At 59.8% G+C, this 24,554-nt stretch overlaps 2 protein-coding genes across 2 annotated transcripts in view; one reads left to right on the top strand and one right to left on the bottom strand.

The window, feature by feature from the left end:
• Window positions 1–5,424: 5,424 nt before the first annotated feature.
• The window catches only part of SND1 (staphylococcal nuclease and tudor domain containing 1), an 82,745-nt gene continuing 63,615 nt past the window's right edge, over window positions 5,425–24,554 (bottom strand). The window contains exons 17-24 of the mRNA XM_081330806.1: window positions 10,649–10,837; window positions 8,393–8,534; window positions 8,024–8,147; window positions 7,519–7,588; window positions 6,650–6,763; window positions 5,996–6,199; window positions 5,851–5,895; window positions 5,425–5,723 (exon numbers count right to left, since the gene is read on the bottom strand). Of these exons, the coding sequence (XP_081186932.1) occupies window positions 5,658–5,723; window positions 5,851–5,895; window positions 5,996–6,199; window positions 6,650–6,763; window positions 7,519–7,588; window positions 8,024–8,147; window positions 8,393–8,534; window positions 10,649–10,837 (954 nt within the window). The 3' untranslated portion in view covers window positions 5,425–5,657. The remainder of the gene's footprint in view (window positions 5,724–5,850; window positions 5,896–5,995; window positions 6,200–6,649; window positions 6,764–7,518; window positions 7,589–8,023; window positions 8,148–8,392; window positions 8,535–10,648; window positions 10,838–24,554) is intronic.
• LRRC4 (leucine rich repeat containing 4) lies at window positions 15,527–18,249 on the top strand (the record flags this gene model as incomplete). The annotated part of the gene is given in 2 exon segments (XM_081332026.1): window positions 15,527–15,760; window positions 15,763–18,249. Coding segments are annotated over 2 exon segments (2,721 nt in total).

Raw genomic sequence — 24,554 nt, forward strand, 5'->3', positions numbered from 1 at the left:
AAAGGGAGAGGGTAAGTCGGGAAGGCCGTGGGTGCTGGCAGGCTGCACGCTGCTTGTTCCTGATGAACTCTGGGTTTCATTTACTGAACATAATTAATTCCAGGACACCGCAGTGGCTGACATGTTTCAATAATTAGTACAATCAAATCACTGTAATTGGAATAGTATTTGCAAACCCTTGGAAGGGGTGCCCACGGGGTCGCCATGGAGCTCCCTCTCTCTGTGTGACACGTGCGTGCGCATCAGCCCTGCAAGGTCACACAAGGCACCAGTGTCTGTGGCAGAGAGAGGCCAGCCCGCACACCCCAGCACAAAGGCCAGCTCTGGTTCTCCGAGACCTCATTCCTCCCCCCCCATCCCGTGGGGCCTGCTCTGCCACAGCTCTCCCCCCCCCCCCAGCAACAGGGAGCAACGCCCTGTTCTGCTGGATCAGCACCATGGACAGCAGCCAGGCCACCTTCCCTTGCCTAAGTCCTCCTCCTCCTCCCCCCTCCCGCTTTGGAAGGCCAGATGCCATGGTGACCCAGGACGAAGCTTCTCGGTCCTCCTCTCCATTCTAAGTCCCTTTGGGGGGGAGCAACTCCTCCTCTTCCAAGCCCAGCGCTGAATGTCAATTTGAAAATTAATCTTTTCTGCAGCAGGGGCTGAATTCCTTCCCTCCCTCTCGCACCAACCACAATTCAAGCCAATTCTTCAGTGCACTGTTGGCGGCTTTTGTGGTCAAAATTCTAACCTCACCAACTGATGGGACTGGAACTCCTGGCGCCTGTTTGAGCCAATCTCTCCGGGAAACAGCGCCCTGGAGGAATGCCCCACTTCACCCACGACTCCCCTGGTTTTCTTCCTCCTTGCCTCTGGTGCCGTGGTAGGCGCAAGCACAGGCCCTCCCTTCTCACTTGAACATGAGGCACATGTGTGCCAACCCCTGAAGAATTGCACCGGCCGGAGCCCCTCAGGGCCCCAGGGGTGGTGGGGTGCGGAGAAAGAGAATGCAGGACAGATGGACGGCAGCTCCTTCAAAGCCAAGGTGCTGAGTGTCTAGGGAGATTCTCAGCCATCCAGCTCATGGTGGTCCCAAAGGTGCTTTTCCAATGATAATCAAAACAAAGATCTGTGAACAACTAGAAGCAAACAAAGTCATAACCAGTAGCCAGCACGGGTTTGTTAAAAACAGATCGTGCCAAACCAATCTCATCTCATTCTTCGAAAAAGTGACTAAACTAGATGCCCAGCGAAATGCTGTGGATGTGGTATACTTAGATTTCAGTATGATAAGTAGACCGCAATCTACTCCTTGGTAACCTAGAAGAAAGGTGGAATAGACAACATTACCACCAGATGGATCTGTAGCTGGCTGGCGAACCGTACTCAGGGAGTACTCCTCAACGGCACCACATCCACGTGAAGAGAAGTAAGCAGTGGGGGACCACAAGGTTCCGTCCAGGACTCTTCAATGTCTTCACCAAGGACTTAGATGAGGGAATTGCAGATGATACCAAACTGGCAGGAGTAGCCAACACTCCAGAAGACCAACTAAGGATCCAAAAAGATCTTGACAAACTTGAAAAATGGGCCCTGTCCAACAAAATGATTTTCAGTGTGGAGAAAAGCAAAATTTTACATTTAGGCAGGAGAAATCAAAGGTACAAGTACAGATTGGGCGAGACCTTCCTTAAAAACAGTAACCGTGAGAGGGACCTTGGAGTCCTAGTGGACGATCACTTGACCATGAGCCAGCAGTGTGCAGCAGCTGCCAAAAAAGCTAATACAATCCTGGGCTGTATAAACAGAGGCATAGAATCAAGATCATGCAAAGTATTAGTACTTTATAAAGCCCTAGTAAGGCCACACCTGGAATACTGCAGAATATCCCAAAAAAGATGTTCAGAGTTTGGAAAAAATTCAGAGAATTGCAGCTGATGCTCAAATTATTCTCCAAAGCACCAGAGGGCAGGGCGAGAAACCAAGGTTGGAAACTGACCAAGGAGAGAAGCAACCTGGAATTAAGGAGAAACTTCCTGACGGTGAGGACAATCAACCAGTGGAACAGAAGTTGCCTCCAGAAATCGTGGGCGCTCCGTCACTGGAGGTTTTTAAGAAGAGGCTGGACAGTCACTTGTCGGAGATGGTATAGGTTCTCCTGTTTGAGCAGGGGGCTGGACTAGAAGACCTCCAAGGTCCCTTCCAGCTCTATTCTATTCAACTGGACTTGTTTTTCTTTGAAGACGTTTTGCTTCTCATCCCAAGAAGCTTCTTCAATGAAAGTTCTTCAAAGAAAAACAAGGAAGTCCAGTTGCCTCATGAGAAGCCACCCGGGTGCTGAGGACCAGCGGCCAAGCGGCTCGGCCTTGGGGTGGAGCAGGGTCTTCCTTGTCTTCCCGGGGGGAGAAGGGGGGGCCGAGTGCCATTTTGGTGCTTTGGCACCACTGTGGCTTGCAGAGGCGGCCCCAAGTCCACGAGTGGCATAAGACCTTCCTCTTCCCACTCAAGACAGCCCTTACCTGAGCAGACCCCCCCCTTCAGTCACAGGGTGGCCAGGACCACCTCCCCCCACCGGGGCCCAGAAACCCTGTGGAGACTCTGCTGCGGCGTTCGTGGCAAAGTGCCCAGCTCTTCCAGCTGCACAACCCTTTCCCCAGAGGAGGGTGGGGGAAAGGCCAATGGCGCCATGTTAGGGGTCCCCCTCACCCCAAATGCCAGCCCCGCCCCTTGGGGGAGGTGACCTCACCACAATTGCTGCCTACAACCAGTGCCGAATGGGGCACCCCAGGCCTGAGTGGAAAGAGGTAAATGCTCCATCTGTCCCTGTAAGATGGTCTCATCTAACAGTCCCTGTGTAGCCCCTGCTGCAAAAGGGTCCCCCCCGTTCATTCACTGGGGTTACCTCTACGCCCGAGACGTGGCAGCCGGGATGGAGGCGGCCTATCAGCTGCCTGTCCAGGGAGGAAGGGGCACCGGTTGGCCCCCACCCAAGGAGTGGATGGGAACCGACCCACCAGGGCGGAAGAAAGGGGCTCCTACACCTTCACGTGGGGCCAAAGAGCTGAGCCCCCCTCCTCATAAAGGGGGCTCGTCTGGCCGAGAGCCAGCAGCTGCCCAGAGTTTTCAGGACGGCTTCTTAGCCCGTCTGACCCCAGACGCTCCTGGATTCCCGTTGGCTCCTTGGAACAGTTTGGGGAGCAGCGTGACTGCAGATCCCTTCTCCGGCTCAAGACCCCCAGATACTGTCTAAGAATATGACTATAGAACAAAAGGTTGCTCTGGAAGAGCTAACGGGATTTGAAATAGTTAAAAAGGTTAAATACTTGGGGGTTTACCTGTCAGTCTCAAATGTGAAGTTATATAAGAATAATTATGAAATTTTATGGGGAAAAATACAAAAAGAACTAGATAGTTGAAAAAAATTACAATTATCATTACTGGGAAGAATTGCAGCAGTGAAAATGAATGTTTTGCCAAAATTTTTATTTTTATTTCAAATGATACCTATACTTAAAAAGGATTCAAATTTGGAGGAATAGCAAAAAGGTATTAATAAATTTGTTTGGGCAGGGAAAAAGCCATGAGTTAAATTTAAGATAATATCTTGCATTGAAAGAGGTGGTGAAAGAGGTGGTCTTAAAATGCCTAATTTTAAATTATATTATGAGGCTGCTGCTTTGTCATCGATAAGTGACTGGTTTAATTTAACACAAGGGAGACTATTAAATCTTGAGGGTTATGATTTGTTATTTGGTTGGCATGCATATGTATTGTATGATAAGAAGGTGGATAATGTGTTTAAGATACGTATACTAAGGTATGCTCTGTTGCGAGTTTGGAAAAAGTATAGACATAATTTAAATTATAAGATACCCATTTGGACAATACCTAAACATGCAATAGAAAATATAAATGTGGGATTTAAACATGATGAGACTACGTACAAGGAGATCTTAAGTTTAGAAAGGAATGTATGGCAATTAAAGCCATATAATATTTTAAAAGAAGAAAATATTGTACAAACTTGGTTTCAGTATGGGCAATTACAGGCAAGATGGAAAGAGGACCAGAAAGTTGGTTTTTCGATGACTGATGAAAACTTGGTAAAGCAAATTAGAGATCAAGGTCAAGCACATATAAAAAGGATATATAATGCATTGATAGAAATTGATTCAGAAACGGAACTTGTCAAAGATTGTATGATAAAGTGGGCCCAGAATTTTCAAGAAGTCATTACAATGGATACTTGGGAAAAGATCTGGGTTAGAAAGGTAAAATTTACGCAGGCCCAAAATTTAAGAGAGAATTTTTATAAAATGTTTTATAGGTGGCACTTAGACTCTAAAAAACTAGCAAGTATGTATCTGAATTGCCAGCCCAAGTGTTGGAGGTGTGGTTGTGAGGATGCAACGATTTTCATATATGGTGGACTTGTAAAAAGGTTAAAGCTTTTTGGATTAAAATTTGGTAGAATATGCAAAAGATATTTAAGAAAAGGATAAAGTTTTCTCCGCAATTGTTTTTATTGGGTATTATTACAGATACTACTGTTATAGACTCTAAGTTGATGTTGAATCTAATTACGGCAGCAAGACTTTTAGTAGCGCAATATTGGAAGAAGGAAGAACTGCCTACTATAGAAGAGTGGACTCTGAAAGTTTCTAACTTGGCGGAAATGGCAAAGATTTCAGCATATTTGAAAGAACAATCGCAACAGAGATATATTGTGGAATGGAGAAGATGGATTGATGGGCCCCCTCGCCTCATTAAAGACACAGCACTCCCCCTCCAGAGCATGGAGCCTCTAGGGCAAAGGGTCTCTTCCGAAGCCCCTGTTGGACTGAAGGGGGGGGCAGCCTCATCTTTGGGGTGGGGGAGCAAGAGTCTGTACAACACACTAACCTTTCATCAAATGAACCCTGGTTTGTGCACTGTCCCTCTTTTTTAAAAAAAGTCCATTTATATCCCGCCCTTCTCCGAAGACTCAGGGCGGCTTACAATTTAAGCACAAACCAATGTGCTTAGCAATAGCCTTCATTCTATGTATATGCCTGCTTATTAGGGCTTTCACACACACCCCAAGCAGCATTATTACAAAGTCAGCTTATTGCCCCCAACAATCTGGGTCCTCATTTTACCTACCTGGGAAGGATGGAAGGCTGAGTCAACCTTGAGCCTGGTGGGACTCGAACCTGCACTAATTGCAGGCAGCTGGGGTTACTTAAGGAGGCATCAGCCCACTGCTCCACCAAGGCTTTGAGGGAGATGGGAGGTTCAGAAATGTCAAATATAAATCAATAAATAAAGTAGAAATAATTTAAGGGCCCCCACAACAGGTGCAAAGGGACCTCGAGCCCCAGATGGGCCCACCCCACCTGGTGCAATCCCAATCGGGCTGTGTGTCTGTGTGTGTGCAGGGAAGCTACAGCCCAGTGCCCCCCCAGCCAAAAAGACACCGCCTGGCCCAGCTTCTCACTACTTTTATTTGCTTCCAAAGCTTGACAGACATCACTTTTCCTGCTTGCCCATAAAGAGGCCAAGTACAGCATCTGGGGGGTTTGGGGGAGGGCTCCCCCCCACTTCGCAGGGCCTGCTCTCTGGAGGTCAGAGCGCCTCCCCACACCCCTGCAGGCCTCAGGCTCCGGATGTGGGCAGAGGCCGTGGCAGGGGGGGTCTCAGCGGCTGTAGCCAAATTCATCAGCGTCATCAGCGCGAAAGTCTCCGTAACGCCACAGGTTCAGCTGCAAGGAGACAAGCCGGTGGAATGAGCCCCCCCCCGGGGAAGAAGCCCCTGCCCACTCCGGCAGGGCTTGCTTCCCCCTCCCCTCCCGGGAAGGGACATAAGGGGAAGACCGCTGGCTCACTTACTCTGGCGCTCTTGGCAGCTTCCTGCGCATTCAGGTATTCCGTGATCTGCAAGAGAGAGGCTGCCTCAGAGACCGCTGCCCCCAGCCCCATTTTCCAGGGCCCCTCCCTTCCCCCTGCCCCCCCGAAGGCCCCCCCCAGGGCTCACCACTTTCTGGAACTGCTTCTCCTTCCGGGGCTCCACCATGACTAGCCCTGTCTTGACCAGCCCCAGCCCCACGTCGGCCTTGGAGTCGGCAAACTGCAGCGTGACGTGGCTGCAGCCGGGCCCGGCGTACTCCACGTTGAGCAGGCACTGCGTATTCTGGATGTCCCGCACGGCACTGTCCACCACGTCCGCTCGGGCCTCATCCTGTGAGGGAAGGAGGCTTCCGGTCAGGCGGGCAGAGGGGGCGGGGAGCGCCAGGCCAGAGACGGGGCCCAGAGCAGGCCGCTCTGGTTTGGGGGGACCCAAGGGGGCCACCCTCTCATGTCTGCCGAAGGGGGGGGCAGGCGCCCCTCGAGCCCCCCTTTGTGGCGGTGCTCCCCACGGAGAGGCTGGCTTCCAGTGAACTGTCAGAGCCCCGAAGGAAAACTCCCCCCCACCCTCAGAAAACTAGCATCAGAATGCAGCAGCACAAAGTAACAGCGTCCTAAACATAAACGCAAAAGCAATTAAAAGCATAAATCAGTTTTTAAAAGTTAAAAGGGGGTGCAGCTGCCTGCCATCCCCCACCTCTTCTCTGCTGCTCAGCTGCCGTCCCAGGTGTGGGGGGGCTACGGGACACTTCTTTCCCCCCCTGTAAACCTGCCCTGGACTTACATCCTGAGGCACCTGGATGAAGGCAAACTTGTATTCGGTGGCCTGGGCGGGCAGGACCCGGGTGCCAAAGGCCTGTGGCAGGGCGGCCAGGCGGGTGGACGGCAGGGTCTCCTTCTGAAGGGGGGGTGGGGGGGTGAGAAGGAAAGCAAGCGGTTAGTGGCTGCAGCGGCCTGTGGACTCCCCCAGACTCCCGGCCACGGCCGCAGCTGTTCTAAGCAGCCAAGAGGGCAGCCGAAGGCGGCACCCCCGAATCTTGGCAGGCAGAAGCTAAACGATGGGGAGGGGCTGCTGTGAGGGGCCACGGGCTCTTTCCAAGGACTAAAACCAGCCAGTCAGGTGGGAAACGAGGGGACCCCAGACCCACTTGGTCCTCTTCCCCAGGCCTGTCAGATGACTCCAGGGCTTCTCTAGCAAAAATGGCATAACCCCTAACCCCCTGTGACTTCTAGCACAGGCGCCTCTGCCCCCTTGGCTGCCCCCCCCCAAAGAGACAGAGGGTTCCCAGCGCCCCTCCTCCCCTCCCTCCCAACTGGGACCCTTCGGGGGGTCTGCTGCCCCAGCCCCCCGCCCAGGCCCCTCTTAGCCTACAGGGCCCCTTTTCTGCTCCAGCTTAGCCCGGGGGGGGGCGGTTGTAGGGAGTGAGCCCCCCAGCTGCAGAATCCTCGGCTGCCTCCCAGAGGAGACATCCGGTCTTCTTCTGCCCCATCGACACCCCCTCCCCACCCCATTTCTCTGGCTCCCCAAGACCCTTCCCTGCCCTGAGCAGCTGCTTTCGTTTCTTGGCGCTGCTGCAGCTGCTTCCTGCTCAAGATCAAGGGGGGGCCTCCCCTGCACCCCCCAAGACCCTCCCCTGCACCCCCCCCACTCACGTTGCCGTAGTCGATGTAGAAGACGTGCACTCTGGCCAGGGACTCCACCTTCTCCACCCGCGCCCGATACCTGGGAGGGAGGAAGGGGCACCTGGGCGTGAGCTCCCCGCAGGAAGGGGCATCGCCCGCCAGCCCCCTGCCTCTCTGCTTCCCTTACCCATGGCCGTCCAACCTCCGGGCCCAGCGAGCAGAGACCCTCCCCCCCTCCCTCCCAGCAGCCCCCTCAAGAAGCCCAAGCCCCCCCCTCGGCTGTGCTTCCCAACCTCTGTCCAGAGCGGCCCAGGCCAGCCCCTCCTTCTGGCGACCGGCTGGAGGTCGGAGGGCTACAGCTCTGCTCGGAGGGCACTGGGGGCCGGGTCCTGCGGTGGGTCCAAGGCTCCTGATGAGGAAGGGGTTGGCCTGGCGCTGGCCTGGCCCAGCAGGGAGGCTTGCCCGAAGGGTCGCCTCTCACTCTGGGTGGGGAAGGGGTCTCTGGGTGACCCTGGGGGGGTGTCCCTGTGCATACCATTCTCCATCCACAAATTTGGCAATGCAGAAGTCCCCACGACGGGGGGTGTAGGCCCCCTCCACGGGGGGGCAGGCAGCAATCTCGGCCCGCATGTTCTCCATCAACTTCTCCAGCTGGGTCCCTGCCGGGGGGGGGGGGGGAAAGGAGTGAGTCAGGCCAGCCACATGGACAACCACCTCCCCCCCAGCTAGCCCGATCATCCCCTGACCACTGTGCCCACCTCTGCTTCTTGGTGGACCTCTGAGGCTCACCTGACCCAGGCACCCACTGACCGCTTGTCCCCTCCCTCCCCCTCCCCGAGACCCTCTTCCCCACCCAGAGCCTCCGGCTGTCGCAGAAGGCCAGCCCCCTCCAGCTGCCCCTCACCCGTCTCCACATCCTGCACGTAGAAGTGGAGGTCATCAGTGACCTCCGTCACAAAGACGGGCTTGTAGTTGGCCGTGCGTTCCTTCTCCTCGGCTGTGGTCACCACGTCTTCCACAGGGGGCTCTTCGTACTGCGACCACACCTGGGGAACAGAGATGCGGGGAGGGGGTCAGTGGGGTGATGCAACGGCCTGTCCTGGGGGGGAACGAGACCACCCTCCAGGCTAGCCCAGGCTGCAGAGCCGAGTCTTCCAGATGGGGAGGGCCCATGCTTGGGAGGCAACCTGTGCCCCCCCCCCGCCAAAGAGCAGCAGTGCTCCCGGCAGTGTGGGGAAGGGAATTGGGGGCCTGGGAAGGTGGACTCCCCCAGAGAAGGCACGCAGACCCCTAGGTGCAGCACCACTGCCCAAGGATCATTCGAGGACACCAGCCCCCCTGGGCGATTGAGGCTTCTCCCCAGTGGGGGGCCTTGTTCCCCTTCAGAGCCCCCAAATGTGCAGAAGGGAGGTAGGAAGCAGCCTAGACCCGTACAGCGCAAGTGCCGGAAGAAGACCGACGCACCCCAACATCCCCCCCCTCCTTTGAACACTGATTGTTCCATTGGCTGCCCGCCACTATTCATCTCCTGATGGCCGATGGGGGCTGTCCGTCTACCTGGCCTTCTGCAGCAGCTCTAGGTTCCCAGTGCTCTTCAAGGGCAGCCCCACATGCAACGCATGGCAGGAATGCAATTGGGAGGGCACAGGGACTCACACACACACACACGGTCTAGGGACAGGCACAGCTGGCCCAGAAGGTGCACGAAGGCCCTTCGGACCACGACGGCCACTTGCTCCTCCAGCAACTCATGCTGTCCTCTACCAAGTAACCCATAATGCTCAGAAACCGGATGCTGGATCTCCTCTTCCGGTTTGGCCCGTTTGGGGCCTCAGAGGGATGAGCTGTGGGTCCTCCTCCACTGCCTACAGTTAAGCCCCCCCGCCCGCCGCAGCACCGACCCCAGGTGCCTTTTAAGCCTTCTTCCCATTTCTTTGGAGGCTCAGCTCATCCCTTGCCAAGAGCCCCCCTTCTTGGAAACCCATCAGCCACTCCCCAGACACCATCTGTCCAGCCACGTCCCTCAACAAGCCCCCCCCAGGCCTGTTCTGAGCCTCTGGGCTATTCCTCTGCAGCTCACGCCTGCCCCCCCAATAGAGCCCCCCCCTTTATTGAGGCCTTTTAGCAGCTCTTCCCCACTGGAAGACGTGTCCCCTGGGACGAAGGTGGCCCCGAACACGGCTCTTCCCGAAGGCCTTTTGGGGTGAACTGGGGGGTGCCCCTCTGATTGCTGCTTTAATTTCAGCCACTCTTTACTATTCGAATGGCAATGAAATTATAGATTTTGTGATTCGATTGCTTTTAGTACTGACTTGTACTCTTTGATACGCTTAATACCGTAAGCCGCCTAAGTCGCTGGCCGTAGATCAATCCCATAAGGCAGAAAGACCGAACCCCGGAGGCTCCCCCTCCCCGCCCCCAGTTCAAGACTCCCCCCCAGGAGGGAATTTGCCTGTGCCTGAAGCCCTGGGGGGGGAATAAGCCAGGCCCCCGCCTGCAGCCTGTGAAAGCCGCTCCTTCCGCCTCCATCTTCTGCCGAGCAACCAGAGGGGGGCCTGGCCTGACTCCCCCCCCCCCGGTCTCCTTCCCCTGCTGACCTCCAAGGTCTCCAGGGGCCCCTGGGGGGGAGAGATGCAACCTTCCCGCCCATCCGAACTCTGGGAAGCAGAGCAGGCGCCACGGAGGGGCAAGAGAGAGGCGCCTGGCGGGTCCAGACCGGAAGCCAGGAAGATGGCCCCTACAAGGGGGGGGGGCAGCAGGACACTGACCCGATGCTTGCAAGGAGGGGTTGGATAAGCTGGCGAAACGAAGGCATGCAGGGGAAGGCGGACGCCCCTCCCTCTCGGTAAGGCCACGGCTTGGGCCCTTCCTGGCGGGCTGCCCAGGAGGCTGCCTCAGTGGCCAAAGGATCCGGTGCCTAGGCCCGCTGGGCAGGGGAGGGTTGCCCGTGCTGCCCCCACTGCCTCTCTGGGTGTCCGAGGATGCTAGGCAGTGGGGGGGGCACGAGGAGGGGTCCCCAGCCCCTTTTGGAGCAGCAGAGCTTGGAAAAGGGAGTGAGCTGCTGCACACCGATGCCAAGCCCCCCCCACCCCTCCCTTCCGCTCTGAGGAGCAGCAGCCCGGCTGGGAGGCTGCCCCCACCCCCAATGCCCGGCTGGTACCTTCTCCTTCTTCTGCTTGGCGGCAGCCTCGGCCACCACCAGGGGCTTGTAGTAGTTGCTGCGCTCGGCCGTGAAGTGCACCTTGGAGAGGGCCTGCTCCACCAGCGCCACCGAGAGGTTGACGCCCTCAATGTGCAGCCACCCGATGAAGTTCCCGGCCTTGTCCATGCTCTCCACTTCCACGTCCACCTGCAGGGGGTAGAAAGCGGCCGGCAGCTGTGGGAGGGCGGGCAGGCTCCCCAAAGGCTCCGTCTCCCCAAGCCAGGCCATCCGCCCCGCAGAGGCGCCCCCCCTCCTCCTCCAGAGGGAGCAGATTCCCAAGACCCCCACCCACCCCCTAGCCCGGGGTCTTCTGGCCAACCTAGCCAGTGCCCTGGTGTTAAAGAAGGCCAAGGGGAGCCTCCCTTGCCCCCCCCCCGGAGTCCTTCCAAGCCCACCTGACTTTACTAGAAGCTCCAGGGCTGGGAAGACCCACACATCCTCCCAAAGCGGCCCATTGACCCACCTGCCCTTAGTCCTGGGGCGGGGGGAGCATCCGGGGCTCCAGTCTCCCAACCCAAATCCTACCTTTCTGCCGAATGGGGGGCAAAGTCAGCAAGGGCGGCTGGTCATCCTGGGGTCGGATTTAGGACCAGCGTCCCTTGGGAGGGCAGCGGGGGAAGAGGCCAGGAAGGCAGAATGCCTCGGACGGCACCGGGAACTGGGGCATTTGGCGAGGGCACTGTTCCCTGAAACCCCGCTGGGAATTTAAGGCAAACACCCCAAGGATCAACGTCAGTGACCGCCGAGAGCTTTTCTTCTTTGTGAAACTCCCCTCCCTGCCAAAGGCCCTCCCAGAGGGTCCAAAAGACCCCATCCCCCATCCGAAGGGCAGGATAGGAGACACACGCTGGAAGTGGCTCAGAGGACATTTTGGCCCACCCCCCAAATCCACTCGTGGGAGGGGGGCACCGCGCCAGAGCCCATCTCAGGGCAGGCTGTCCCACCGCTTCTCATCCACGGCCAGAGCCAGCCCGGAGCCCCTTCGTTCGTTTCAGGGCAGAACGTGGGGAGAAATGAAGCCAGCAGGATGCCAACCATGCGTGCCAAGGCAGTTGCCTGGTTCCACTGGGGCCTCCGATCTGGGCTCCTCCCTTCCCTCGGCCCATTTCTGCCTGTGGTCTGGAGACACACACACACACACACACACTCGCAACCTGGTGGCTGAGCAGCAGCAGCAAAGTGCAACAGACCCCCCCACACACACACACAGAAACACACTGTCCAGACTGTGCCAGGGCCTAGGACTGCTTAGAGCTCTTTCAGGACGAGGCAAAGGCTTCCTTGCCACGGCTTTGCCCCAGGGCAGCCACCTCCCTCCCTCCGTCAGCTGCTCTGGGCTCCGCGGGAGGGAGGCAGCTGGCTAAGTGCCTGCCCGCAGCCTCCCCACAGCCCTCAGCCGTCCCCGCAGGTCGGCCTCCCTCCCAGGGCTGCAAGACCCGCCGGACACACCACACCGATCCACAAGTGGCCCGGTCCCCACCGAGAGAGGCTTGCGAGGGCCACTTGTGGGGGAGTCCGGCTCCAGCCTGGCTTCCCCAGCCCAGCAAGAGGGTCTTGGGGGCCTGTCCGAAGGGGCCACTTCTGTGGCTGTCCTGGCACAAGTGGGCCCGAGGGCTTCTCTGCCAGCCCTCACGGATGCCACTCAGCTGGGGGCAATGACAGGTTCTTTCTGCCATCAGGTGGGATGACAGGAAAGGGTGAAGGCTGCCAATCAGACTCAGGGCAGGCAGCTGTGGGGATGATGGGAGCGCCGCCCGAGGGAGCTTAAAGCTGGGGCCTTCCTTGTGGCCCCCCCCGCAAAGATACAGGCTAATGCAGGTGCTTGGCCCTTCGGCTCTCTCCACCCCTCCACCAGCGGAAGAAGGGCTGGGTTGATGGCCCAGCACCTGTGGGGAGAATCCTGGAGCCAACCAGCCAAGGGGGGGGGGGAAACAGCCGAGGGGCTTGGAGGAGAAGGGTCCTCCCAAGGGAAGGGGCTGCTCGCCATGGCCAACTTACACCACCTCAATGGGCAGGGATTCCTACAGCTGCCCATAAATTTGCCCAACTTCTAATAGTTGACGGCCATCCTTTGGTGTCTCTCAAATGCCTTTCAATGGGGAAGAAGTATTGGCTGGACTCCAGAGAGACTTCATCGCCCATGCCCAACCCTTGCCCAGCTGCCATGCACTGATGCCTCGGCCGACAGCTTCCTCTGGAGAGACTGGTGCCCCTCACCCACTGCCCCACCTTGACAACCAGCTCAATGGCAGACAAGGGCCTCCACAGGGCCCAGAGCACTGGCCCGTCCTTCTCTGTTCACCTGGCACCAGGGCTGGCGCCTGCCCAGACTGCCCGCCTGTCAGGAAGGGGCCAGATCCTGAGGGTGGAGAGCAGCCAGCTCAGCCATCCTGCACCCTTCCAAACCAACCCTGAGGTGGAGCCGCCCTGCTTTGCTGCTTTGCGAGAGAGAGAGAGGCTGCAAAATACTGCATGGTTTTGCACAGGCAGTATTCAGGGCGCAGTGGGAGGGTCATCGGCTATGAAAGTATCCCTCTGAAACCGGGCAGGAGCCCCAAAGAAATGGGCCTTCCAGGGCTGTCCCTGAGCAGCTGTCAGACCTTGACACTTCCTGGCATTAACCTGGTTTCACCTTTCCGACTGACTTTATAAATGCTTATACTGTATTTTTGTGGCTTTAAATGCTAGTGGCATTTTTCATCAGCTACTGGTTGCCACCAGGAGATTTTAAGAAGGTAAGAACGGCCGAGTTCCAACACCCAGGCTGCAAAAGTGGCTTCTTAGTGGACGGCAGCATCCAGACCCAAGATGGAAAAAGAAGGCAGGGAGAATCTGGAGGAAGAAATCCTGCAAGAGAATGGCTTCAGATGAAACCACGGGCCCACCTGGCGCCCTCCAGCTCTGCTCCAGGCAGGCTGAGGTGCCAGGATGGGGGCAGCCTTTCACTTTGGAGGGAAAGAGGGGAGGCCGGGTGGGCAGGAGAGCCCCGGTGCCAGGCCCAGCAAGGCCTCCAGCTGGGCTTCTCCGCTGCCCCTCCTGGGAGCCTGGGGCCCTGCCAAGGGCAAAGTTGCAGTGACCGGGCGGTGCCAGCCGAACAACAGAAGAAACAGGGACACTGTGCAGCCCCCGAGGCCATCACAGGAGGAGCCCCGGGATCCCTGCCAAGGTTGAGCAGCAAGGCGGCACCCCTCCCACCCCCAGGAAGGAAGCGTCCGAGTTCAGAAAGCAGACCGGATTAGCCACACTTGGGTGCCCTGCGGCTCACTCAGGCGGCAAGAGCAGAAGCCGGCCAGACAAGCCAGCCAGAGGAAGGGCTGCTGGGCAGGAGACACGCTGGCAGAACCCTCCGGGTGACCCTCCAGGCCAGCGAGCCAACGCAGGAACCCCCCCCCCCGGGAAGGAGGTGGGCATGCCCGGCAGAGGGGAGACCAGCCCCACTCTGCACAACGGCCCGGTCAGCTCTGGGTCCTGAGCCTTCTGCCCCCCCCCCCAACCTGCTGGAACTCCGGCTCTGCGCTGTGCCTCTCCAACCTGCCCCCCCTCCCCCAATTTGGTTGGAGGGGTGAGGGGGTGGGTGAGATCGGGGTTCTTCTAGCACCGAATCCGGGCTTAGAGAGCAGCCCCAGAGCCTCTTTTCCCTTCCCCCACAGCGGGGCCGAGTTCCAGGCGCTCAGCATCCAATGTCCGGATTTTTTCAAGTTTTGTGATGGTTCTTTTGTGTAACTCACAGCTGCCTTTCTGTTCCAAGCTTTTTCCTTCGATTGACTTACTCATGATTTTTTAAATTCCTATTATTTTATGGCAGAAAAGAGAGAACCGCAAATCCAATAAAATGACCACACAATTCTGTTGAGAAAACTGAGAAACTGCTTGGAGTGCAAAGTGATGGGTTTCTTTCTCCCTTCAATTGAGACTCTCTCTCTCTCTCTCTCTCTCTCTCTCTCTCTCTCTCTCTCTCACACACACACACACACACACACACACACACACACACACACACACACCAGCAGACTCTCACCCTGCTGGTCAGTCCTAATGCCTCTTGCTTTCTTCCACAGCCTCAATGCAGTTGGGTGTCCCTGAGGTGCAGAAAACCAGCAGCCCCACTTAGCCCACCCCACACCCTTCCCGTCCCCCATAACCCCACTTGGGCAGGAGGCGGAGGGTGACCCACAGACCGGTCCAGCACCCCTGCAGGGCCCCCCCAGCACCGACTCCCCCCACCTGAGAGAGACCAGCTGCAGCTCCCTCCCAAAGCAAGACTGGGCAAGGGGGTCTGGTCCCCTGAGCCCGCAGCAGGCCCCACCCTGGCCTCGGTCCCCCTCCCAGGCAAGAGAGGCGCCCCCCCAATGCCCAGCATCCCCAGGGGAGCCCCGATCCTCCTCTGGGACAGCAGGAGCTCCTCGGAGCAGCGTCCGAGCAGGGATGGTGCCAGGCGGGCCCCGCCTCCAGCCGGCTTCAGGGCTCCAGCGCCGGGTCCCGCTCCACCACCCCAGGGCCAGGCAGCCCCAGCAGGGCTGCAGCGGGGAGGGGGCCAAAAAGGGGTCTCCGGCCGCGGCTCGCCGAAGGTCCTGAACAGAGACCGCCCCCTCCGCAGTCGGCACTTTGCCCGCGGCCCGGGCCTTTTCCCCGCCGCTCACCGGAGGGCTGCGCGGCTGGCCGCCTTCCCCGAACCCCGGAGGGAGGCGGCGAGGCGAGGGGCGGCGTTGCCTGCGCCGAGCGAAGCCGCCCGCCCGCTTGACGCGGCCGCCCTGCCTGCCGAGAAGCCCCTGCGTCAGCAGCAGCAGCAGCGGCGGCCGCGCTGGCGGCGGCGGCGGCGGAGTGAAGGACAAAAGGATGCGAGAGGCGCCCAGGCGGCTGCTACCTGCGCCAGCCCCGGGAGCCGAGGAGGGGGCGGTTGCCAGCCGCGGCGCCGGCTTAGGACGGTCCGGGGCTCTGCCGCTGCCGCCGCTGCCGCCCCCGCTCGCCCGCCTCCGCCTCCGCCTCCGCCTCCTCCCGCAGCAGTCGCCGGGCGCCGCTGAAAGCTGCAGGCGCGGCGGGCTGCAGGTGCCGCAGCTCCCCGCCGCCGGGCCCCGGGGGGCCGCCCGCCGCCTCGCCCGGGACGCCCGCTCGCCGCCCCGCGCCGCCGCCCGCGCCCCCCCGCCCTAGGCGCTGCGCCCCGCCGGGCAGGCAGCGGGGCGAGAGGGAGCCGCCGCCGCCGCCGCCGCGCCGGCCATGGAGCTGCGTCCCCCGCAGCGCCCCCACCGCCGCCGCCGCCACCGCTCTCGCCGCCGCCAGCCCTTGTCCCGCCGCCCAAGGACGCGCCCGCACAGCCTCGCCGCCGCTCGCCCGGCCGCCCAGCGCGGAGTGCCGCGGCGGCCGGCCGCCCCGCCAGCCCCTCGGGAGGCCTGACTCGGGCCCCGGGCGACCCGCCACCGCCTCCGGCCGGCCGGCCCCCGCCCCCCCCCGCTCTGTCCCTCCCCTCCGATGGAGAACGGCGGCGGCGGCGGCGGCGGCGGCTGCCGGGTCCAGCCGGGCTAAGGCAGGAGGGCGGCTGGCCCCGCCGTCGGCTCCGAGTCCCCCGCGATGGCGAAGAATGCTGGCGCCGCACCATGAAGCTCCTGCGGCAGGCTCGCCCGCAGCCCGCCCGGAACGCCGCCCCGCTCGCCTGCCTCGCCTGCCTCGTGGCGCAAGCGTGGCTGGTGGCGTGCGCCGTGGCGGCCAGGCCCGGGCCGCAGAGCTGCCCCTCGGTCTGCTCCTGCAGTAGCCAGCTGAGCAAGGTGGTCTGCACGCGGCGGGGGCTGGCCGAGGTGCCGCCGGGCATCCCCTCCGGCACCCGCTACCTGAACCTGATGGAGAACGGCATCAAGGTGATCCAGGCGGACACCTTCCGCCACCTGCACCACCTGGAGGTGCTCCAGCTGGGGCGCAACGCCATCCGGCAGATCGAGGTGGGGGCCTTCAACGGGCTGGCCAGCCTCAACACCCTGGAGCTCTTCGACAACTGGCTGACGGTGGTGCCCAGCGGGGCCTTCGAGTACCTGTCCAAGCTGCGGGAGCTCTGGCTGCGCAACAACCCCATCGAGAGCATCTCCTCCTACGCCTTCAACCGCGTCCCGTCCCTCATGCGCCTGGACCTGGGCGAGCTCAAGAAGCTCAAGTACATCTCCGAGGGGGCCTTCGAGGGGCTCTACAGCCTGAAGTACCTGAACCTGGGCATGTGCGCCATCCGGGAGATGCCTAACCTCTCCCCTCTGGTGGGGCTGGAGGAGCTGGAGATGTCCGGCAACACCTTTCCGGCCATTAAGCCGGGGGCCTTCCACGGACTGAAGTCACTCAAAAAGCTGTGGATTATGAGCGCCCAGATCAGCCTGATCGAGCGCAACGCCTTCGACGACCTCACGGCGCTGGTGGAGCTCAACCTGGCCCACAACAACCTCACCTCTCTACCCCACGACCTCTTCGCGCCCCTGAGGTACCTGGTGGAGCTGCACTTGCACCACAACCCCTGGAACTGCAACTGTGACATCCTGTGGCTCTCCTGGTGGCTGCGGGAGTACATCCCCACCAACTCCTCTTGCTGCGGGCGCTGCCACGCCCCCACGCACATGCGGGGCAGGTTCCTGGTGGAGGTGGACCAGACGGCCTTCCAGTGCTCGGCCCCCTTCATCATGGACGCCCCCCGGGACCTCAACATCTCCGAGGGGAGGGTGGCCGAGCTCAAGTGCCGAACCCCGAGCATGTCCTCCGTGCGGTGGCTGCTGCCCAACGGGACGGTGCTGAGCCACGCCTCCAACCACCCCCGGATCTCCGTCCTCAACGACGGCACCCTGAACTTCTCCCAGGTTCTCCTCACGGACACGGGGCTGTACACGTGCATGGTCACCAACGTGGCAGGGAACTCCAATGCCTCGGCCTACCTCAACGTGAGCACGGCTGAGCTCAACACGTCCAACTACAGCTTCTTCACCACGGTCACTGTGGAGACCACGGAGACGTCGCCCGAGAACATCTTTCCCAAGTTCACCAAGCCGGTGCCAACCACCTCCACGGGCTACCAGCCGGCCTACACCACCACCACCACCGTGCTCATCCAAACGACCAAAACGCCCAGGCAGGACGCCACCTTGGACAGCAACGACAAGATGCAGACCAGCCTGGACGAGGTGATGAAGACCACCAAGATCATCATCGGCTGCTTCGTGGCGGTGACCCTGCTGGCGGCAGCCATGTTGATCGTCTTTTACAAACTTCGCAAGCGTCACCAGCAGAGGAGTACGGTGGGGGCCGCCAGGACAGTGGAAATCATACAGGTGGACGAAGACATTCCGGCCTCGGCGGCGGCAGCACCCACCTCTGCCACCACCGCCACCCCTTCGACCGCGTCCGGCATGTCAGGTGAGGGGGCAGTTGCGCTGCCGGCTATTCATGACCACTACAACACTTACAAACCCTCCCAGGGGGCCCACTGGACAGAAAACTGTTTGGGGAACTCTCTGCACCCCACGGTCACGACTATTGCCGAACCGTATATAATACAGACCCACCCCAAGGAGAAAGTGCAGGAAACTCAGATCTGACTCCTTCCCTCGCCCCCCCCTGCCCAGCCATTATTAAATAAATGCAATAGGATGCACAAGAGACAAAACCAACTTTCATACCCAGAGGGAGGAGGGCAGTACCCCCCATACGCTTCTATGTTAAGTCTTGGGCTGAAAGAAGCAGCAGATTCTATTAAAATGTAAAGGAAGGCCTGCTTTCTGACTTGATAGCCGTATTAAGAAGGAAGCGTAACTCAAGAGTTCCTCCAACCCCCCCCCCAGACCGAGGCACAGTTCCCCATGGGGAGTTTTGGCATCAGAGCTATTTAAAGCAAAAACATAAAGCAGCCTTGCTCCCAAAAACAGTGGCGGAGGAGATAGAACAGAAAATCTCAGAACCAAGGAACCGCGCGGGGGGGGGGGGGGGAGAGTTGTCCTTTTTAGAAGATGTTACTTAGAATGCAGTAAAAACAAACCCGTTTCTATAGAGACGCTCTTTTCTTAAAGCCTTGGAAAAAGCCGTCTCCATATTTACAGTTATCTTATTTCAAGAAGACAAAACGGGGGTGGGAGGGAGGGGGGAGGTGCACCGAGGGTTTGTACTGTGCCAAATGTTACAAATGCAATAAAAAGGTCATTTTTATTTATTTCGTTTTTTAAAGACAGTTACCAGAAGGGAATATAAACACTTGTATCAAATTGCAAAAAAATTAAACCAGCAAGATTATTTGCTCTGTCCTCTCTCAGTGAGGATCATGGGGTGGCGGGGGGGGGGTAGAAGACTGCACAGGGTTGGGGGGGGTGTTTCTGAGCTGCTTGCTTGCTAAAAGAGGGGCTGCTTTGGTGCCCAGGCCGGCACCGGCTTCTCTCTCTCTCTCTCTCTGCGCCGCATTCCTGCGGTCCTGTCCTCTCCTCCATTAACCCTCTCGGGGCGCAGGGCCTGGTGCACGGAGGAGGGGCAGGACACGCCAGGGAAGCCAGTCCGGTGGGTGGGCACCCCACGTATGATCCCGCCCCCCTTCCCCCCCTGGGCTGCTCCCCCTCTGCCCTCCAGCTGCTGCTGCTTTGCCCCTCCCATCTGTCGGTGGGCACAAGCCCTCTCTGTCTGCTTCCCCACGGGGAGGGCGATGCGCCCGCCCCACCCCCATCACATCCTCCGGTGGGGAGGGGCACACTCTGCCTCCCGGGCTATGAAACCACCCATTGTCCTGAGCCTGGCTCTCTTGGGCCTTGGGGGGAGGCGGGATCGAGGGCCATCGGCAGAGAGGGGGAAGGCAGGGAAGGAGGGGGGTGCTGGCCCCAAAGGCAGAAGCTGGAACTCCGAGACAACCGGATGTTTCTATTTTAATAAACCTCGTTGAGGTTTTTAAGAACGCCTCGTCCCTAAACAGTCACCTCAAATGACAAAGGTGGGGGAGGGCCGAGAGCAGCCCCGGCCTCAGAGATTAGGGACCCCGAAAGTGCCGGGCTAGGCTGGAAGGCAGAGGCCCGCCAGGACAGGGCAGGCGAGCAGGCAGGGACCCTTCTCCAGTCCAGTCCAAGGCAGAGGAGGTCCAAGGGGCCCCTGGGACTCGGGTTGGCCACTTCCCTTCGGCCCTTGCAAGTGCAGTGGCTGGGGGGGGGATCCTGGAAGGCAAGGTGCCCCCCACGGAGAGGAGGCAGTCCCCCTCCAGGGCCCCCAGCCAGAGACAAGGTAGTCGCACACTCACACACAGAGACGGCATTCCCTGGCAAGGAGGCCCTGGCCGTGGGGCTCAGCCACCTCTGGCTGACCTCCTGCTCTCTTGGGGGAGGGTCTCCCCCACAGGAGCGATCTTCAGCCTTCCATCAGGACAGCCCCCCAAGAGGATGGTGCCCTGGAGGCCTTGGCCCCAAAGGGCGATGCTACAGGTGCCACTCAAGAGGGAGATGCCTCCACATGAGCCAGCTGGACAGGAAGGGGGGGGAAGCAAGAGGGCTACTTCCGGGGGGGGGGAGTGGTCCAAGGATCCTGGTCTGATTTTGGCTGGCCCAGGAGTCCCCAGGGGGCCCCACCCTCCAGGGGCCCCACACCGGCAGTGGCCTCCCCCCCCAGGGCCCTTCAGCTCTGCAGGGCTCGGGAGGAATGCACCCCCCCCACACACACACTGGGGCAGAACAAAGGCCGGCTGCCCTCCACTTGGCCTCCTTCCCCGAGGCCCAGAGAGTCCGTCAAGGAAGGGCCCCATCCGGCTGTGTCTCCGGCACCCCTTTTGGGCTCCCTCCCCTGCTGAACCCCCCCCCCCCGCTTGGGGACTTGGGACTGGGTCTCCAACCCTGGCTCCCTGCCAGCACATTCCCCCCCTCCGCCCCACTAGGTGACCGTTTTCTTCTACGGGAAAACTTCCCTGAAGAAATGGGGAAGGGAGGCGAGGAGGGCAGAGCGAGCGTGGCAGCCCCAGAAGATCTCCTGCCAGGGCTACAAAGGAGAAAGGGCCGGAAGGGAAGCGGCCAAGCCAGCCAGCTCTTTCTGTCCTCTGAAAGCTGACTCTGCAGCTGACTGCTGGGGCCTGGGGAGGGAGGGAGGGGGGAGGGAGGGAGGAGGGGGGCCAGCTGCCACAGCATCCAACTCAGGGGCGGCTGCTGCTGCTGCTGGGCATCCAGGCGGCACAGAAGGCACAGGGAGAGGGGGGGCACTCTCAGGCCAGGGAGCCAAGGGGGGCGGGGGCGGGACAGGGGGACGCAGCGAGAGGGCACTGGGGTCAACGCCCTTCGTCACAGGCTCAGGGGGCCGTGTGGATCCAGAGGAGCGCACAGGTGGATGAAGGCAGGTGTGTGGGGAGGAAGCCGGTTCCCAGCCTGAACAGGGTCCCATCTGCCGCCCCCCCTCCCCGGCCCATCGCCCCACCAAAACCCAGAGCAAAACATAACATCGCAAGAAACCCACTAAGAGTAATTATAATCAGCTCCGCTAAAAGAGTGAAGCAAAAGCTGGAAAGAGGAAACCCAAAGTCGTGCTCCAAATTAACCGTTAGCAGATTCAAATAGGCCATTAAGGGGCTGCAATTGGCTCAGAATTAAGGGGCGCCTTGGCAGGGGGTTTCGATTCCCCAGGAAGAGTCCCGCTGCCCCCCCCAGGTCATTCACTGGGCAGCTCGCAGCAAGAGCCCCTGGGGGCTGTTCGGGAGGGGCCCCGGGAGCCCCAGAATGCCTTCCCCTCCCACCCCGCCGCTCCCTCTCAAGCCTCAGCTGATGGGGGAGGATGCCTGGTCCGGCCAGCCATGCCGCAGCTCCCACTCTCCAGAGAGCATCTCTGCCCCCCCCCGGGCCACTCCCTCCCTTGTCCCCCAAAGCAAGGGGGCAAGGGGAACAACTTGCCTTGGCCCCCTCTCCCACTGCACCACCTTGGCAAAAGCGAGGGGCCAGGGAGGACAGATCTGCCCCCCCCAGCTGACACAGGGAAGCATGAGATATCTTTAAACTTTGATCTACTGTTTTTAATTTCCTATTTTATGGCCTTCGGGGGGCCTCACTGAGGCCTCACTTCAGGATTTACTGTGGACAGAACCCCGGCACTGGAAGGCAGGCAGAGAGACAGACACCCCCCCCAACAGACCGCAGCAGCAAATGCTTAACATCCATGTTCCCTTCCCCAAAATTGGCCTCAAATGCCCTGAAAGGGGGCTATTGGAGAAAAGGGGTGGGGAGAAAAGTGACCTCGAAACATGGCCCCCTCCCACGTTCCTCCAAAGGTCAACGGAATGGGCAAGCTCCTCTCCGCTGCCTTCCCTGAGGGCACTGAGGCCCCCTCCTCTAACCCGCCCCCCACAGGGCCAAGGGCAATGGCGGCTACAGGCTCTCCAGGCCAAGCAAGGGAGGGGAGGCCGAGGGGGCAGCTGGGCTAGAGTTACAGCCTCAAACCGTCCCCCCCCCACGTGGGAGCCGCGGGCAGCCCCACGACTGGCGCAGCTCTCTTGCAGGAGGCACCCAGGATAGGCGCTTGGCAGCCGAGGTCCCTTCGGCCTGGGAGAGGGGAGCAAGCAAGTCAGGATCGCAGCTGAGGCCCTTTCTCAGGACCGGGAATGAAGGAAGCAGAAAGTCTGAGCTCAGGGGGGCACCCCACGCTAGACTACGCGAAGACCAGGCCGGGCGCTTTATACATTAACCCAACCCTGTAAGCACGTATTTGCAGCCTGCTGTGGGAATGTGGGAATTATAGCTTGTTAACCCAAGCCAGGGAGGTTGTGGGAATCCACAAGGGGTGATTTCAAGCAATAGGTCAACTCTGTCTATTCGCAAAGGACCCCCACGATGGTTTCCCCCACGTGCTCTTCCTGCTCCCCCCTCTGGGGACCAGCGGCCCAGGAAGAGGAGCCCCTGGCCCCGTCCTTTCGCCTGCCCACCTCTGTTTTCGGAGGATCTCGTCCCCCTCCTTGGTCCCCCCCCCAGCTCTGTCCTCAAGCCTTCTGCCAGATGACCAACTGCCTGGAGGCGTTTCTTTCCTGCTGGTGACTCAGTCCTCCGGTCAGCCCGTCCGTCTTCCTTCCTCGCCCCTTCCGTGGCTGGGGACCCCTTCCCACTCCTCTGCAGAGGCTGTTCCCTGTCTCCTGGTGGGCCCAGCTCCCTCCCTCCCCTAGAACCAGTGGGCAGAGTCACTCGCTTACAGACGGCCATCTTCCTTGCATCCGTCACAACAGATGCCAGGCTACCCACCACCGTTCTACTCTCCTGGGCACATCCCATGCCATCCTCTCTCCGCCTTTGGGGAACATCCATCCACGGCAGGCACAACCCTCCGCTTACGCGACTTCTCCGCCCTCCTATGTCTAACTTGCAGTCCTTCACTTTCAACCCCCCTCGCGCGCCCCCCCAGCCGCTCTTTAATCCCAGGTCTGCTGAAACAAGCTGGCCAAGACCGGCAGCCACTGGCAGGAGGGCAAGGCAGGCTGTGGAGGGCAAGGGGGCGAAGGGGGCGGGCGCTCTTCCCTTCTGGCAGTAAAGGTTACCTATCTGTCCATCTCTCGAATGGAGAGGGAGGGGACGGCCTCAAGAGTCCCACAGGCTGCACTGGGAGCTGTCCGAGCGGTCTAGACTTGCCCAGAAGCCCACCAGGGCCTCCTCCAGAGGAGGGACCCTGCCCACTCTGTCCTCTCCCAACCCCGGGATTTTTCCTCCCCAGGAAAAAAGCGGGAGGAAGAAGCAGGAACTTTGCCGTCTCCCTCAGAAAGGCGGGGTGTCAATCAACCCAAGTGTTCCACTGGCGGCGTTTTCATTGTGCCAAGGAGATGAAGCCCTCCCGCCTTCCTCCCAGCCGGCGGAGCAAGGATGCCAAGGCAGCGTCTCTCCCCGATGGTCCCTGGCAGGCCTTGGCCCTCTCCGGGGCCGCTGTCCACCTCTGGCCCCCCAGCGGCTTTTCCCAAGGAGTCCCGGCTGGCTCGAAAGGGGCTCCCCAAAATAGGAAGGCCCCAACGCCCATCCCCGGCGTTTCCTTCAACTGGATCGCACTGGGGAAGTCTTCCACCCTCTCGCTGTCCCTGGGTCAGAATCCATCAAGGGGAACCTCTCTAGCTCAGGGCCGAAATGAGGGCGTCCCTGGCGCTCCCTGAGCTGGGTGGGTTTTCTTGGAGTCATTTCGTGACCCATCTGGGGAACCTCGTCCTCACTCGCACGGGTGATGCTACCTACTTTGGGTAACGAAAGGTCTGCAAGAAAAACGGCCAGCTCAGAGAGCGCCCCTCAGAACAGCCAGAATCATTTCTGAACGTTAAGCGGCCCCCAAGCCTTGAGGGGCTTCGCTTCTTCTTTCTCCCGAGAAAAACGCCCATTTATTTCTGTGGTTGGCTTTTCAGCTTGCCATCCATCCACTTAAAAATCTCCTGCCCCTAAATTTGCTCGCATCCGTTTGAAGGCTGTTTCTTGCCTGGCGGAGCTGTTGGGACAGCCGCCTCTTGGGGTGGGGGGCACTGGTCCTGGGGGTGGTCAGTAGGAATTGAGGTGGCCACTTATCTGCGAGGCAGTGGGGAACTCTGCCGAGCATGCAGGGCGGGCTGGGCTGGAAGATTCCCCCACCTCCACCCCAGTAACCCTTTCAGCCCTTTGATTCCAGAGTTCTGCCCCGTTCAAAATCTCCCCGTGAGTTTTCGTGGCAAAGCACTGGAAACCCCCCCCCACCCAATCCAGCCACCGTTGCTTTCTGAAGCAGCATCTGTTACTGCGGGGCCTGGATGCGCAGTTTCGCCAAAGGGCTTTGAAAGCCTGAGTCTTGGGAGGGGGGTCCCCTCTATCCAAGCGCCTACTGACTCTCCACGCACCCCGAAAAGGTCTCTGGGCAGCATCCGCAAGGCTGGTGCCTCGGGGCGCCCCGTTGTTTTCCTCGGATTACCCTT

This window comes from Vipera berus (assembly GCF_964194415.1).
Source record: "Vipera berus genome assembly, chromosome: 6".
Classification (NCBI taxonomy): domain Eukaryota; kingdom Metazoa; phylum Chordata; class Lepidosauria; order Squamata; family Viperidae; genus Vipera; species Vipera berus.